This window comes from Oncorhynchus tshawytscha, linkage group LG10 (assembly GCF_018296145.1).
Source record: "Oncorhynchus tshawytscha isolate Ot180627B linkage group LG10, Otsh_v2.0, whole genome shotgun sequence".
NCBI classification, from domain to species: domain Eukaryota; kingdom Metazoa; phylum Chordata; class Actinopteri; order Salmoniformes; family Salmonidae; genus Oncorhynchus; species Oncorhynchus tshawytscha.
Window position 1 is genome coordinate 3,009,310 of NC_056438.1, and position 18,074 is coordinate 3,027,383.

An 18,074-nucleotide genomic window follows, 5' to 3' on the forward strand; every position below is an offset into this window, starting at 1 on the left:
GGAGACTACAGCTGAATATCTAGGCATCGGACAAGTAGGAGACTACAGCTGAATATCTAGGCATCGGACAAGTAGCAGACTACAGCTGAATATCTAGGCATCGGACAAGTAGCAGACTACAGCTGAATATCTAGGCATCGGACAAGTAGGAGACTACAGCTGAATATCTAGGCATCGGACAAGTAGGAGACTACAGCTGAATATCTAGGCATCGGACAAGTAGCAGACTACAGCTTAATATCTAGGCATCGGACAAGTAGGAGACTACAGCTGAATATCTAGGCATCGGACAAGTAGCAGACTACAGCTGAATATCTAGGCATCGGACAAGTAGAAGACTACAGCTGAATATCTAGGCATCGGACAAGTAGCAGACTACAGCTGAATATCTAGGCATCGGACAAGTAGGAGACTACAGCTGAATATCTAGGCATCGGACAAGTAGGAGCCTACAGCTGAATATCTAGGCATCGGACAAGTAGGAGCCTACAGCTGAATATCTAGGCATCGGACAAGTAGGAGACTACAGCTGAATATCTAGGCATCGGACAAGTAGGAGACTACAGCTGAATATCTAGGCATCGGACAAGTAGGAGACTACAGCTTAATATCTAGGCATCGGACAAGTAGGAGACTACAGCTGAATATCTAGGCATCGGACAAGTAGCAGACTACAGCTGAATATCTAGGCATCGGACAAGTAGGAGACTACAGCTGAATATCTAGGCATCGGACAAGTAGGAGACTACAGCTTAATATCTAGGCATCGGACAAGTAGGAGACTACAGCTGAATATCTAGGCATCGGACAAGTAGCAGACTACAGCTGAATATCTAGGCATCGGACAAGTAGAAGACTACAGCTGAATATCTAGGCATCGGACAAGTAGCAGACTACAGCTGAATATCTAGGCATCGGACAAGTAGGAGGAAAGGGTTCTACATGGAACCAAAAAGGGTTCTTCAAAAGGTTCTCCAATGTGGACAACCAAAGAACCCTTTTTGGTTCTAGATAGCACCTTTTTTTCTAAGATTGTAGCTAAATGGTGGAATTCAAGCTAATCAAAAATGCTCAAATATATTTTGATTAGCTATGTAGCTAGCGTCAGTCAGCTGAAATCTAGCTAGCTAACGAACAGGCATAGAATGGTAGATATCTATATTTGATTATGAAAGGTTTTTACACAAATTACTTCAGCCATTAGCTAGCTAGCTAGGGCCAGACAACAACAGCTGACCTCGACACAGAAGCTAGCTGACGTTAGCTCTCGTTCCAAATGCCGTTTCTACATTTTTGTTCTCTCCACAAAACTAACACCAAACTTTGGGCAAATTGTCACACTGTTACCTTACAATACATGCAATAGGCTTTTGCAATACTAGCTAGCTACTCCATAGTCCAAACTACGGTAAGTGCTAGCCACAGGTGTGAGCAATCTACAAAGTACACTCAAACTGTTGTGATTAGAATGCTTATTTAGAATGTCCGGTTACAATTGACGCAACAGTTAGCGTTTGAGCTAGCCACACCTTTTTTCACAGTCGCCATTTTGGACAAACACAGTCGCCATTTTGAAGAAACACGGTCCACTCTGAGCCAGTGTTCAGTGTTGTTGTTTATGTATGTAGCTAGTGAGCTAAGCTGTAGCATTTAACAATGTCTTTCAAAAGAAGCCAACTCACAAGTGCGGAAATTCTGGCTATTTTATTTTTACAATTCTGACAATGAGTCTGAGTATGAAAGTCAAAAATCAGATTCTGACAGTGACAGAGAGGAGCTGCCCCCCAAGCTTGTAGCCATTTGAGAACCCTGAATCTGAGGACCCTTTGCCCACCGACGAAGTCCCAGGTCCCTTTGAAGATGCTGGTGGTGATGGAGGCAGACCAACAGTGGATGAAGTACGGGAGGTCTGTGGTAGCTGGAAGGCCGCCAGCCATTTCATCCTTCCTGGCCCTGCTGTTTGCTTTGATGAGTCCCAGGAGGGATTGCAACACCCCTTGCCATTTCCCTCTGAGGCAGAGTGCTTCAATCTGTCTCTGACAGAGGAGTTGGTGGGAGACATAGTGGAGGAGACCAATCACAATGCCTTGGAGCTACAGGAGAAGAGAGAGCCAGGAGTAGTGGGGGACAACCACAATTAGTGAAATGTATACCTTTCTGGTGACAGTCCTTCTCATGGGGATAGTAAAGAAGAAATTCCTGAGAGAATACCGGAGCACAGATGCTATGTTTGCAACTCCCTTCTTAGCCACCCCGTCAACAAGGCTACTGCCAGCCTAAATGACCCGTTACTCAAAATAAGAAATGTTCTTAACAGCCTGACATCAGCATTTGATCGATCGGGTCTTTGTGCCATACAAGGACTTATGTATTGATGAGTCTCTGATGTCCCTGATGTCTCTGATGTCCCTGATGTCCCTGATGTCTCTGATGTCTCTGATGTCTCTGATGTCCCTGATGTCTCTGATGTCTCTGATGTCCCTGATGTCCCTGATGTCTCTGATGTCTCTGATGTCCCTGATGTCTCTGATGTCCCTGATGTCTCTGATGTCTCTGATGTCTCTGTCCCTGATGTCCCTGATGTCTCTGATGTCTCTGATGTCCCTGATGTCCCTGATGTCCCTGATGTCTCTGATGTCTCTTATGTCCCTGATGTCTCTGATGTCCGTCAATATATTCCCTCCAAAAAAGGCATAGGGGGGTCAAGGTCTTTGTCATGTGCGATGTGAAGACAGGATTTGTCCGGGACATTGTAGTCTACACAGGGTCCACCACTGACATCCAGCATTACGAGGGGCTTGGGGCGTCCGGGTCCGTGGTGATGACCATGCTGTCTCCTCATCTCAGCAATGGACACACTTTGTATGTGTGGACAATTGGTGTAAAAGTCCCACACTCTTCCAGCATCTGATCTCCAACAGTCCAGTCGAACAGGAAGGGGATGTCGGAAGCAGGAACAGGAAGGGGATGTCGGAAGCAGGAACAGGAAGGGGATGTCGGAAGCAGGAACAGGAAGGGGATGTCGGAAGCAGGAACAGGAAGGGGATGTCGGAAGCAGGAACAGGAAGGGGATGTCGGAAGCAGGAACAGGAAGGGGATGTCGGAAGCAGGAACAGGAAGGGGATGTCGGAAGCAGGAACAGGAAGGGGATGTCGGAAGCAGGAACAGGAAGGGGATGTCGGAAGCAGGAACAGGAAGGGGATGTCGGAAGCAGGAACAGGAAGGGGATGTCGGAAGCAGGAACAGGAAGGGGATGTCGGAAGCAGGAACAGGAAGGGGATGTCGGAAGCAGGAACAGGAAGGGGATCGGAAGCAGGAACAGGAAGATGCAGAAGGGGGGTGGAGTTCAAGGAGAACGGTCAACAGCTGGCAGTAAAGTGGCATGACAACGAGACGTCCATGTCCTCTCCACTGTCCATACAGCAACCATGTCCTCTCCACTGTCCATACAGCAACCATGTCCTCTCCACTGTCCATACAGCAACCATGTCCTCTCCACTGTCCATACCATAACCATGTCCTCTCCACTGTCATACAGCAACCATGTCCTCTCCACTGTCCATACAGCAACCATGTCCTCTCCACTGTCCATACAGCAACCATGTCCTCTCCACTGTCCATACAGCAACCATGTCCTCTCCACTGTACATACAGCAACCATGTCCTCTCCACTGTCCATACAGCAACCATGTCCTCTCCACTGTCCATACAGCAACCATGTCCTCTCCACTGTCCATACAGCAACCATGTCCTCTCCACTGTCCGTACAGCAACCATGTCCTCTCCACTGTTCATACAGCAACCATGTCCTCTCCACTGTCCGTACAGCAACCATGTCCTCTCCACTGTCCGTACAGCAACCATGTCCTCTCCACTGTCCGTACAGCAACCATGTCCTCTCCACTGTTCATACAGCAACCATGTCCTCTCCACTGTCCGTACAGCAACCATGTCCTCTCCACTGTCCGTACAGCAACCATGTCCTCTCCACTGTCCGTACAGCAACCATGTCCTCTCCACTGTCCGTACAGCAACCATGTCCTCTCCACTGTCCGTACAGCAACCATGTCGGCCACAGGGAAGGTGGACTACCTGACGGGAGAGAGAAAGATCAAACCAGACTGTGCTTGACTATAACCTCAAAATAGGGGCGGTGGATAAGGCGGACATGATAAACAGCTAGGAATGTGGTCTGAGACGATATGTTTTCCATCTGATCGACACCCTCAATGGCTACATGGTTCCCCGCCGACTAAACAGGTCAAGTGGTTACTGAACAAGGCTTCTGATTGGACTGCTGTTCACATACAAATAACGTACAAGTTCCATTATGCAATTATAGTGACATGATCACACCCACCTACCCACTCCCTCATCCTACCCACTGCCTCATCACCCTCTCCACTCCCTCATCCTACCCACTGCCTCATCACCCTCTCCACTCCCTCATCCTACCCACTCCCTCATCACCCTCTCCACTCCCTCATCCTACCCACTCCCTCATCACCCTCTCCACTCCCTCATCCTACCCACTGCCTCACCCTCTCCACTCCCTCATACTACCCACTGCCTCATCACCCTCTCCACTCCCTCATCACCCTCTCCACTCCCTCATCCTACCCACTCCCATATCACCCTCTCCACTCCCTCATCCTACCCACTCCCTCTCCACTCCCTCATCCTACCCACTCCCTCATCACCCTCTCCACTCCCTCATCCTACCCACTTCCTCATCACCCTCTCCACTCCCTCACCCTCTCCACTCCCTCATCCTACCCACTCCCTCATCACCCTCTCCACTCCCTCATCCTACCCACTCCCTCATCACCCTACCCACTGCCTCATCCTACCCACTGCCTCATCACCCTCTCCACTACCTCATCCTACCCACTGCCTCATCACCCTCTCCACTCCCTCATCCTCTCCACTCCCTCATCCTACCCACTCCCTCATCACCCTCTCCACTCCCTCATCCTACCCACTGCCTCATCACCCTCTCCACTCCCTCATCCTACCCACTCCCTCATCACCCTCTCCACTCCCTCATCCTACCCACTGCCTCATCACCCTCTCCACTCCCTCATCCTACCCACTCCCTCATCACCCTCTCCACTCCCTCATCCTACCCACTGCCTCATCACCCTCTCCACTACCTCATCCTACCCACTGCCTCATCACCCTCTCCACTCCCTCATCCTCTCCACTCCCTCACCCTACCCACTGCCTCATCACCCTCTCCACTACCTCATCCTACCCACTGCCTCATCACCCTCTCCACTCCCTCATCCTACCCACTGCCTCATCACCCTCTCCACTCCCTCATCCTACCCACTGCCTCATCACCCTCTCCACTCCCTCATCCTACCCACTGCCTCATCACCCTCTCCACTCCCTCATCCTACCCACTCCCTCATCACCCTCTCCACTCCCTCATCCTACCCACTGCCTCACCCTCTCCACTCCCTCATCCTACCCACTGCCTCATCACCCTCTCCACTCCCTCATCACCCTCTCCACTCCCTCATCCTACCCACTCCCTCTCCACTCCCTCATCCTACCCACTCCCTCATCACCCTCTCCACTCCCTCACCCTCTCCACTCCCTCATCCTACCCACTCCCTCATCACCCTCTCCACTCCCTCATCCTACCCATTCCCTCATCACCCTCTCCACTCCCTCATCCTACCCACTGCCTCATCACCCTCTCCACTACCTCATCCTACCCACTGCCTCATCACCCTCTCCACTCCCTCATCCTCTCCACTCCCTCATCCTACCCACTCCCTCATCACCCTCTCCACTCCCTCATCCTACCCACTGCCTCATCACCCTCTCCACTACCTCATCCTACCCACTCCCTCATCCTACCCACTCCCATATCACCCTCTCCACTCCCTCATCCTACCCACTCCCTCATCACCCTCTCCACTCCCTCATCCTACCCACTGCCTCATCACCCTCTCCACTACCTCATCCTACCCACTGCCTCATCACCCTCTCCACTCCCTCATCCTCTCCACTCCCTCATCCTACCCACTCCCTCATCACCCTCTCCACTCCCTCATCCTACCCACTGCCTCATCACCCTCTCCACTCCCTCATCCTACCCACTCCCTCATCACCCTCTCCACTCCCTCATCCTACCCACTCCCTCATCACCCTCTCCACTCCCTCATCCTACCCACTGCCTCATCACCCCACAACTCTGCCATCGAACCAACCCACAACTCTGCCATCGAAAACCACCGTACTCTACCGACTAAGCCAGTCTCTGTGGTTCATTTATACGACCTTGAAAAGTCAATGACTTTAAAAAATATATATTTTCTTTCACTTTGCTTTCAATGGGAATTGAGTCATACTGTAAAACTGGTGCAATTAATTGAGCTTCTTCTTCCTTCTGAAAACTGCAGACAACTACTTTTTGACCGTTCTAAATTTTACAAGTACCTAAAATAAACAGTTCTAAATGTATTTTAGCTATTAGAGGGCAGCAGCCAGCAGACCAGGATTCAAACCAGCAACCCTTGGCAGTTATGTAAGCACACCACCTGTGCCATTAAGAACACAGACCTCTTGGCAGAGGACAAATTAAAGGTTACAAATGAACACTGCCAATTACATACGTTGATTGGCGAAAAAATAAAAAACAGGCTTTGCATGTGGAAATGTTATCTGTGGCACCTTTAAGATACGACCTTCTGGTGTAATTAAAAACATCAAACTACGTTTTAAGTGAGAACTAGGGATTGGTTTGAAGCAGAAAAAGAAAGATTCCTACGAGCACCACAATGTCTACTCCGTCAATGCTCTACCAAGATTTTCCAGCACACAGCTTTGACCTACGACAGTAGCTATGTTGGTCTATTGTATATGTGCATGCAGGTTGCTTAGGATTCAAACCTTCTAAAACAGCCTAATTCCTACTCTTCAGAGGAAAATGTACAGTGCCCCCCCCACCAGACACACACACACTTTTTCCACATTTTATTGTGTTACAGCCTGAATTTAAATTGGATTAAATTGAGATTTTGGGTCACTGACATACACATAATAATTCATGTTTACAAATTATTTAAATATTAAAAGCTGAAATGTCTTGAGTCAATAAGTATTCAACCCCTTTGTTATGGGAAGTCTAAATAAGTTCAGGATTAAAAATTTGCAAAACAAGTTGCATGGACTCACTCTGTGTTCAATAATAGTGTTTAACATGATTATTAATGACTACCTCATCTCTCTACCCCACACATAAAATTATCTGAAAGGTCCCTCAGTAGAGCAGGGAATTTCAAACACAGATTCAACCACAAAGACCAGGGAGGTTTTCCACAGCCTCGCAGAGAAGGTCACCTACTGGTAGATAGCAGACATTGAATATCCCTTTGAGCATGGTGAAGTTATTAATTACACTTTGGATGGCGTATCAATACACCCAGTCACTACAAAGATACAGGTGTCCTTCCTAACTCAGTTGCCGGAGAGGAAGGAAACCGCTCAGGGATTTCACCATGAGGCCAATGGTGACTTTAAAACAGTTACAGAGTTTAATGGCTGTGGTTGGAGAAAACTGAGGATGGATCAACAACATTGTAGTTACTCCACAATACTAACCTCAATGACAGTGGGAAAAGAAGGAAGCCTGTACAGAATATAAATATTCCAAAACATGCATCCTGTTTACTAACCTTTTTATTTTTTTATTTCACCCATTTTCGTTCCAATTGGTAGTTACAGTCTCATCGCTGCAACTCCCGTACGGACTCGGGAGAGGCGCCGCCCCATGGGTCTCCGGGTCGCGGCCAGCTGCGACAGTGCCTGGACTTGAACCAGGGTTCTCTAGTGGAACAACTGCAATGCAGTGTCTTAGACCACTGTGCCACTCGGGAGGCACACAATACTAACCTTAGTTTAGTGCAACAAGGCACTAAACTAAAACTGCAAAACATGTGGCAAAGAAATTAACTTTATGTCCTAAATATAAAGTGTTATGTTTGGGGCAAATCCAACACAACACATCACTGAGTAAAACTCTCCATATGTACAAGAATGGTGGTGGCTGCATCATGTTATGGGTATGCTTGACATTGGCAAAGACTGGGGAGTTTTTCAGGATAAAAAAGAAACGGAACGGCAAAATCCTAAAGGAATCCTAGTTCAGTCTTTCAAATAAACATGGAGACAAATTCAACTTTCAGCAGGACAATAACCTTATACACTGGAGTTGCTTACCAAGATGACATTGAATATTCATGAGTGGCCTAGTTACAGTTTTGACTTACAGTGGCTTGAAAATCTATGGCAAGACAAGAAAAAATGGCTGTCTAGCAATGATCAACAACCGACTTGACAGAGCTTGAAGAATGTTTTAAGGAATAATGTGGAAATATTGTACAATCCAGGTGTGCAAAGCTCTTAAAGACTTACCCAGAAAGACTCACAGCTGTAATCGCTGCCAAAGGTGATTCTAACATGTGTTGACTCAGGGGTTTGAATGCTTATGAAATTTGATATTTCTTTAATTAATTTTCAATACATTTACAAACGTTTCTAAAAACATGTTTTCACTTTGTAGATATGATAGAGATAAAAGAGGTATACACTACCTTTCAAAAGTTTGGGGTCATTTATAAATGTCTTTGTTTTTGAAAGAAAAGCTATTTTTTTGTCCATTAAAATAACATCAAAATGATCAGAAATACAGGGTAGACATTGCTACTGTTGTAAATGACTTTTGTAGCTGGACGGCAGATTTTTTATGGAATATCTACATAGGTGTACAGAGGCCCATTATCAGCAACCATCACTCCTGTGTTCCAATGGCACGTTGTGTCAGCTAATACAAGTTTATCGTTTTAAAAGGCTAATTGATCATTAGAAAACCCTTTTGCAATTATGTTAGCACAGCTGAAAACTGTTGTTCTGATTAAAGCAGCAATAAAACTGGCCTTCTTTAGACTAGTTGAGTATCTGGAGCATCAGCATTTGTGGGTTCGATTACAGGCTCAAAATGGCCAGAAACAAAGCATTTTCTTCTGAAACTCGTTGGCCTTTTCGTTCTGAGAAATGAAGGCTATTCCATGCGAGAAATTGCCAAGAAATTGAAGATCTGGTACAACGCTCGGGAGCCCTAGGTATTGTGGTGCTGTAAAACCCTGGTAGAGCATGGGTGGAATAGGCATCGTGGTGCTGTAAAACCCTGGTAGAGCATGGGTGGAATAGGCATCGTGGTGCTGTAAAACCCTGGTAGAGCATGGGTGGAATAGGCATCGTGGTGCTGTAAAACCTTGGTAGAGCATGGGTAGAGGAGGCATTGTGGTGCTGTAAAACCTTGGTAGAGCATGGGTGGAATAGGCATCGTGGTGCTGTAAAACCTTGGTAGAGCATGGGTGGAGTAGGCATTATGGTGCTTACGAGAATCTTCTTTAGTTTTCAGCTTCAGACCAATGCCTACTTCTCACTTAAAATAGTTCACCTTTCTCATCTGTCTCTCTCTCTCCCCCTCTCTCTGCCCCCCCACCAGATGAATAAAGGCATGGTACCATTAGGTGGAAAGGGAGATATCGATGACAACTATGTTCCCATGAACGCTACCGACACCTCCCTCGTCTCCCTACCCCCTCCCTCCTTCCCCGACCCCACCTCCTCGTCTCCCTACCTCCTCCCTCCTTCCCCGACCCCACCTCCCTCGTCTCCCTAACTCCTCCCTCCTTCCCCGACCCCACCTTCCTCGTCTCCCTACCTCCTCCCTCCTTCCCCGACCCCACCTCCCAGGACCGTCTCCCTACCTGACCCCCCCTCCTTCCCCGACCCCACCTCCCTCGTCTCCCTACCCCCCCACTCCTTCCCCGGGGGAGGAGTGGGAGACCCCACCTCCCAGGACCCTAACTATGTCACTATGACCCCATGCCCTGGAGAATTGCCTTCTCTGGGGAGACAGGTACCCCCGCCTGCACACCTGGGGTTCCGCTCCTCCCCCCACAACCCCCACACACGCCCCTCTCGCAGACACACCACCGGGGGAGGAGTGGGAGACACCCAACCACCACCCATTCACCGCAACCTCAAACCCCGGAAAGGTAAGTGTTATGTATGGAAGGGTGTCCATGCTGCTATACCATCATGTGTTATGTATGGAAGGGTGTCCATGCTGCTATACCATCATGTGTTATGCACAGCATATGCAGCAGCCAGTGGCTGTTAGTCTGCTGTACCGGCTGTTAGTCTGCTGTACATGCTGTTAGTCTGCTGTACAGGCTGTTAGTCCGCTGTGCACGCTGTTAGCCTGCTGTACGTGCTGTTGGTCTGCTGTGCGGGCTGTTAGTCTGCTGTACATGCTGTTAGTCTGCTGCGTGTGCTGTTTGTCTGCTGTGCATGCTGTTAGTCTGCTGTTCGTGCTGTTAGTTTGCTGTGCAGGCTGCTAGTTTGCTGTACATGCTGTTAGTCTGCTGTATAGGTTGTTAGTCTGCTGTACATGCTGTTAGTCTGCTGTGTGGGCTGTTAGTCTGCTGTACAGTTTGTTAGTCTGATGTACAGGCTGATAGTCTGCTGTACATGCTGTTAGTCTGCTGAACAGGCTGTTAGTCTGCTGTACGGGCTGATAGCCTGCTGTACAGGCTGTTAGTCTGCTGTACAGGCTGTTAGTCTGCTGTACAGGCTGTTAGTCTGCTGTACAGGTTGATAGTCTGCTGTACAGGCTGTTAGTCTGCTGTACAGGCTGTTAGCCTGCTGTACAGGCTGTTAGTCTGCTGTACAGGCTGTTAGTCTGCTCTGCTGTACAGGCTGATAGTCTGCTCTGCTGTGCAGGCTGATAGTCTGCTCTGCTGTACAGGCTGATAGTCTGCTGTACAGGCTGATAGTCTGCTGTACAGGCTGTTAGTCTGCTCTGCTGTACAGGCTGTTAGTCTGCTCTGCTGTACGGGCTGATAGTCTGCTGTGCTGTACAGGCTGATAGTCTGCTGAACAGGCTGTTAGTCTGCTCTGCTTTACAGGCTCATAGTCTGCTCTGCTGTACATGCTGTTTGTCTGCTCTGCTGTACAGGCTGTTAGTCTGCTCTGCTGTACAGGCTGATAGTCTGCTGTGCTGTACAGGCTGATAGTCTGCTGTACAGGCTGTTAGTCTGCTCTGCTGTACAGGCTGTTAGTCTGCTCTGCTGTGCAGGCTGATAGCCTGCTCTGCTGTACAGGCTGTTAGTCTGCTGTACAGGCTGTTAGTCTGCTCTGCTGTACAGACTGATAGTCTGCTCTGCTGTACAGGCTGATAGTCTGCTCTGCTGTACAGGCTGTTCGTCTGCTCTGCTGTACAGGCTGTTAGTCTGCTCTGCTGTACAGGCTGTTCGTCTGCTCTGCTGTACAGGCTGATAGTCTGCTCTGCTGTACAGGCTGTTAGTCTGCTCTGCTGTACGGGCTGTTAGTCTGCTGTACAGGCTGTTAGTCTGCTCTGCTGTACAGGCTGATAGTCTGCTGTGCTGTACAGGCTGATAGTCTGCTCTTCTGTACAGGCTGTTAGTCTGCTCTGCTGTACATGCTGTTAGCCTGCTCTGCTGTACAGGCTGTTAGTCTGCTCTGTTGTACAGGCTGATAGTCTGCTCTGCTGTACAGGCTGATAGTCTGCTGCACAGGCTGTTAGTCTGCTCTGCTGTACAGGCTGATAGTCTGCTCTGCTGTGCAGGCTGATAGTCTGCTCTGCTGTACAGGCTGATAGTCTCTGCTGTACAGGCTGTTAGTCTGCTCTGCTGTACAGGCTGATAGTCTGCTGTACAGGCTGAGTAGTCTGCTGTACAGGCTGTTAGTCTGGTCTGCTGTACAGGCTGATAGTCTGCTGTGCTGTACAGGCTGATAGTCTGCTGTACAGGCTGTTAGTCTGCTGTACAGGCTGATAGTCTGCTGTACAGGCTGATAGTCTGCTGTGCTGTACAGGCTGATAGTCTGCTCTTCTGTACAGGCTGTTAGTCTGCTCTGCTGTACATGCTGTTAGTCTGCTCTGCTGTACAGGCTGATAGTCTGCTCTGCTGATAGTCTGCTCTGCTGTGCAGGCTGATAGTCTGCTGTACAGGCTGATAGTCTGCTGTACAGGCTGTTAGTCTGCTGTACAGGCTGTTAGTCTGCTGTACAGGCTGTTAGTCTGCTCTGCTGTGCAGGCTGATAGTCTGCTCTGCTGTACAGGCTGATAGTCTGCTCTGCTGTACAGGCTGTTAGTCTGCTCTGCTGTACAGGCTGTTAGTCTGCTCTGCTGTACAGGCTGTTAGTCTGCTCTGCTGTACAGGCTGATAGTCTGCTGTGCTGTACAGGCTGATAGTCTGCTGTACAGGCTGTTAGTCTCTACAGGCTCTGCTGTACAGGCTGTTAGTCTGCTCTGCTGTACAGGCTGATAGTCTGCTCTGCTGTACAGGCTGTTAGTCTGTCTGCTGTACAGGCTGTTAGTCTGCTCTGCTGTACAGGCTGTTAGTCTGCTCTGCTGTACAGGCTGATAGTCTGCTGTGCTGTACAGGCTGATAGTCTGCTGTACAGGCTGATAGTCTGCTCTGCTGTACAGGCTGTTAGTCTGCTCTGCTGTACAGGCTGATAGTCTGCTCTGCTGTACAGGCTGATAGTCTGCTCTGCTGTACAGGCTGTTAGTCTGCTCTGCTGTACAGGCTGATAGTCTGCTGTGCTGTACAGGCTGATAGTCTGCTGTACAGGCTGTTAGTCTGCTCTGCTGTACAGGCTGAGTCTGTCTGCTGTACAGGCTGTTAGTCTGCTGTGCTGTACAGGCTGTTAGTCTGCTGTACAGGCTGTTAGTCTGCTGTACAGGCTGTTAGTCTGCTGTGCTGTACAGGCTGTTAGCTAATAGTCTGCTGTGCTGTACAGGCTGTTAGTCTGCTGTACAGGCTGATAGTCTGCTGTACAGGCTGATAGTCTTCTGTACAGGCTGATAGTCTGCTGTACAGGCTGATAGTCTGCTGTACAGGCTGATAGGCTGCTGTACAGGCTGATAGTCCGCTGTACAGTAGGTTAGTCTGCTGTACAGGCTGTTAGTCTGCTGTACAGGCTGATAGTCCGCTGTACAGTAGGTTAGTCTGCTGTACAGGCTGTTAGTCTGCTGTACAGGCTGTTAGTCTGCTGTACAGGCTGATAGTCTGCTGTACAGGCTGATAGTCTGCTGTACAGGCTGGCTACAGGATAGTCTGCTGTACAGGCTGATAGTCTGCTGTACAGGCTGATAGGCTGTTACAGTCTGCTGTACAGGCTGTTAGTCTGCTGTACAGGCTGATAGTCCGCTGTACAGTAGGTTAGTCTGCTGTACAGGCTGTTAGTCTGCTGTACAGGCTGTTAGTCTGCTGTACAGGCTGATAGTCTGCTGTACAGGCTGATAGTCTGCTGTACAGGCTGATAGTCTGCTGTACAGGCTGTTAGTCTGCTGTACAGGCTGTTAGTCTGCTGTACAGGCTGTTAGTCTGCTGTACATGCTGTTAGTCAGCTGTACAGGCGGTTAGTCTGCTGTACAGGCTGATAGTCTGCTGTACAGGCTGATAGTCTGCTCTGCTGTACAGGCTGATAGTCTGCTGTACAGGCTGTTTGGACTGGTGTACAGGCTGTTAGTCTGCTGTACAGGCTGTTTGGACTGGTGTTGGTTTGGTCGTTCTCCATTTTGCTTTAAAGGTGTTCACTGCTTTGGGGTTCCTTGGTGTTTTAGTGTGTGTGAATCAACCTTGCTTTATTGTGCTGCGTCACAGCTATAACCTACCGTCTTCCTCCTGGTCTCTGTGGTGGGAAGCCGTGTGTTCTGATGTCACTGTTGTCATGAGGCACTTCTGATCGTTGATGGGTGTCGTGCTCTGGGGGTGATGTCATAGGGTCAAAGGTCATCTGTCCAGTGGTGTTGGCTCGGGCTTCAACGGGCTGCTGCTTCTATGTTTGTTTGATCTGGGTCTTATGTCTGAATCTGTACATCTAGACATTGTTTTATGTTGAACGAATCAGGTTTCAGCCCCATGTCCCTCCACCCAAAACCACTGGTCTTGGAGAGAACTGACTCACAGACTGTTGGAGAGTTCACACGGGCAAGGAGACGTCGGGGTACGTACTAGCCACACGACAGGGCTATAGCAGTGACATAAGGAAATGTCAATTCATATGTAGTGGTGTTGTTGTACAGTGTTTGTGGGGACTCGTGTGTGTGTGTGTGTGTGTGTGTGTGTGTATTGTTCCCAGGTGAAGAAATGTATTGTCACAGTTGAATCATGACTCTGGTTTATTCTGAGGTTGATCTGTGTTTTGTCATCCATTATAATAGTATGTATTGAGTGCCTCTCCTTGGTCCTGCATACACTGCACTACGTCTATCCTTCTTCCTCTCTCTCCCTTCCTCTTCCTCTCTCTCCCTTCCTCTTCCTCTCTCTCCCTTCCTCTCTTCCTCCCTCTCCTTCCCTCCCTCTCTTCCTCCTTCCCTCCCTCTCACCGTCTCTCCCTCTCCTTCCCTCTCTTCCTCCCACTCTCTCCCTCCTTCTCCTTCCCTCCCTCTCACCGTTCTCCCTCTCCTTCCCTCTCTTCCTCCCACTCTCTCCCTCCTTCTCCTTCCCTCCCTCTCACTGTCTCTCCCTCTCCTTCCCTCTCTCTCTCCCCCTCCCACTCTCTCCCTCCTTCTCCTCGTCTCTCCCTCTCCTTCCCTCTTTTCCTCCCACCCTCCCTCCTTCTCCCTCCCTCCAGCTCACTGACTCTTCCTCTCCTTCCCTCTCTCCCTCTCCTTCCCTACCTCTCCCTCCTTCTCCATCCCTCCCACTACCCCTTCTCTCTCTGTTACTCCCATCCTAGTATGATGTAGTGACTGGGTCTCCCTGGTCCACACTAGTGTTGAATAATGTAGCTAATGTAATGTTCCTGAGTTAGCTAGCAGGACTAATGTCCCTGAGTTAGCTAGCAGGACTACACTGGTGTTAATCAGTTAATCAAATTTTATTGGCCACATCCTGTACACTTGGCTAGCAGATGTTATTGTGAGTGAAGTGAAATGCTGATCTGACAGTGCAGCAGTAACTAACAGGTAATATCTTACAATTCCACAACAAAACCTAATACACACAAACTAGTAAAGGAATGGGATGAAAATATATAAGTATAAAATATATGGATGAGCAGTGACAGAGCGGCTAAGATGCAATAGATAGTAAAGACTTGATATTGAAGGAACAGTATACATTGGGGAGAACAAGTATTTGATATACTGCCGATTTTGCAGGTTTTCCTACTTACAAAGCATGTAGAGGTCTGTAATTCTTATCATAGGTACACTTCAACAGTGAGAGACGGAATCCTAAACAAAAATCCATAAAATCACATTGTATGATTTTTAAGTAATTAATTAGCATTTTATTGCATGACATAAGTATTTGATACATCAGAAAAGCAGAACTTAATATTTGGTACAGAAACCTTTGTTTGCAATTACAGAGATCATACGTTTCCTGTAGTTCTTGACCATACTTGTTCTCCCCACTGTACATATGAGATGAAAAATGTGAGATATGTAAACATTATTAAAGTGGCATTATTAAAGTGACTAGTGTTCCATTTATTAAAGTGGCTAATGATATCAAGGCTGTAGGTAGTCTGCTGCCTCTCTGTGCCAGCGGTGGCTGTTTAACAGTCTGATGGCCTTGAGATAGAAGCTGTTTTTCAGTCTCTCGGTCCCTGACCTCGCCTTCTGGATGGTTGTTGTCTTTGATGATATTTTTGGCCTTCCTGTGACATCGGGTGCTATAGGTGTCATGGAGGGCAGGTAGTTTGTCCCCGGTGATGCGTTGTGCAGACCTCACCACCCTCTGGAGAGCCTTGCAGTTGTGGGCGGTGCAGTTGCCGTACCAGGCGGTGATACAGCCTGACAGGATGCTCTCAATTGTGCATCTGTAAAGTTTAGTGAGGGTTTTCGGTGACAAGCCACATTTTTTCAGCCTCCTGAGGTTGAAGAGGAGCTGTTGCGCTGTTGCACCTTCTTCACCACGCTGTCTGTGTGGGTGGACCATTTCAGTGTGTCGCTGATATGTACGCCGAGGAACTTAAAACTGTCCACCTTCTCTACTGCGGTCCTGTTGATGTGGATAAGAGGGGGGTGCTCCCTCTGCTGTTTACTGAAGTCCACGATGATCTCTTTTGTTTTGTTGACGTTGAGTGTGAGGTTATTTTCCTGACACCACACTCCGAGGGCCCTCACCTCCTCCCTGTAGGCCGTCTCGTCGTTGTTGGTAATCAGGCCTACCACTGTTGTGTCGTCTGCAAACTTGATGATTGAGTTGGAGGCGTGCATGGCAATGCAGGCGTGGGTGAACAGGGAGTACAGGAGAGGGCTGAGAACGCACCCTTGTGGGGCCCCAGTGTTGAGGATTAGCGGGGTAGAGATGTTGTTTCCTACCTTCACCACCTGGGGGCGGCCCGTCAGAAAGTCCAGGAGCCAGTTGCACAGGGTGGGGTTGAGACCCAGTGCCTCGAGCTTCATGATGAGTTTTGAAGGGTACTATGGTGTTGAATGCTGAGCTGTCGTCAATCAACAGCATTCTTACATAGGTATTCCTCTTGTCCAGATGGGTTAGGGCAGTGTGCAGTGTGGTGACGATTGCATCGTCTGTGGACCTATTGGGGCGGTAAGCAAATTGGAGTGGGTCTAGGGTGTCAGGTAGGGTGGAGGTGATATGGTCCTTGACTAGTCTCTCAAAGCACTTCATGATGAGAGGAATTGAGTGCAATGGGGCGATAGTCATTTAGTAAAGTTACCTTAGCTTTCTTGGGAACAGGAACAATGGTGGCCCTCTTGAAGCATGTGGGAACAGCAGACTAGGATAAGGATTGATTTAATATGTCCGTAAACACACCAGCCAGCTGGTCTGCGCATGCTCTGAGGACGCGGCTGGGGATGCCGTCTGGGCCTGCAGCCTTGCGAGGGTTAACAAGTTTAAACGTTTTACTCACGTCGGCCACAGAGAAAGAGTGTCCACAGTCTGTGGTTTCGGGCCGTGTCAGAGGCACTGTATTGTCTTCAAAGCGAGCAAAGAAGTTGTTTAATTTGTCTGGAAGCAAGACGTCAATGTCCGCGACGGGGCTGGTTTTCGTTTTGAAGTCCGTGATTGACTGTAGACTCCGCCACATACGTCTCGTGTTTGAGCCGTTGAATTGCGACTCTACTTTGTCTCTATACTGAATACCTTACGGAGGGAATAACAATACTATTTGTAATTGGCCATGTTTCCAGTCACCTTGCCATGATTTAAATGCAGTGTTACGTGCTTTCAGTTTTGCGCGAATGCTGCCATCAATCCACAGTTTCTGGTTAGGGAAGGTTTTAATAGTCACCGTGGGTACAACATCTCAGATGCACTTGCTAATTAACTCGCTCACCGAGTCAACGTATACGTCAATGTTACCCAGAACATATCCCATATATTCCACGTGATAGAAGCAATTTTGAAGCGTGGAATCCGATTGGTCAGACCAGCGTTGGATAGACCTGAGCACGGGCGTTTCCTGTTTTAGTTTCTGCCTATAGGAGGGGAGCAACAAGATGGAGTCATGGTCAGATTTGCCAAAAGGAGGGCGGGGGAGGGCCTTGTATGCATTGCGGAAGTTAGAAGAGTAGCAATGGTTGAGTGTACTTTGTTAAAATCCCAAGCTACAATAAATGCAGCCTCAGGATATATGGTTTCCAGTTTACATAGAGTCCAGTGAAGTTCCAACTATCTACTATCTGCTACTACTATATGTTACTATCCGTATATCTGACTCTATACTCCCCCTTCCTCTCTCCTCCTTACTTCACTCCCACTTACCCGTGTTTCTCCTTGTACTACAACTCTCATCTATCTTTCCATCTATCTCTCTATCCATCTATCTCTCCATCTCTCCATTTATTTATCTCTCCTTCTATCTCCCCTTCCATATCTCTGTCCATCTGTCTCTCATCTATCTCTCCATCTACCTATCTCTCTATCCATCTCTCCATCTATGTATCTCTCCTTCTATCTCCCCTTCCATATCTCTCTATCTATCTCTCCATCTACCTATCTCTCTATCTTTCTCTCCATCTACCTATCTCTCTCCATCGACCT

The 18,074-nt window shown here is 48.5% G+C and overlaps 1 protein-coding gene across 1 annotated transcript in view; it reads left to right on the top strand.

Annotated features, from left to right (window-relative positions):
* LOC112235919 (GRB2-associated-binding protein 1) overlaps window positions 1-18,074 on the top strand; it is a 70,412-nt gene that overhangs the window by 42,995 nt on the left and 9,343 nt on the right. The window contains exons 8-10 of the mRNA XM_042329307.1: window positions 9,524-9,690; window positions 9,775-10,079; window positions 13,963-14,058. Of these exons, the coding sequence (XP_042185241.1) occupies window positions 9,524-9,690; window positions 9,775-10,079; window positions 13,963-14,058 (568 nt within the window). The remainder of the gene's footprint in view (window positions 1-9,523; window positions 9,691-9,774; window positions 10,080-13,962; window positions 14,059-18,074) is intronic.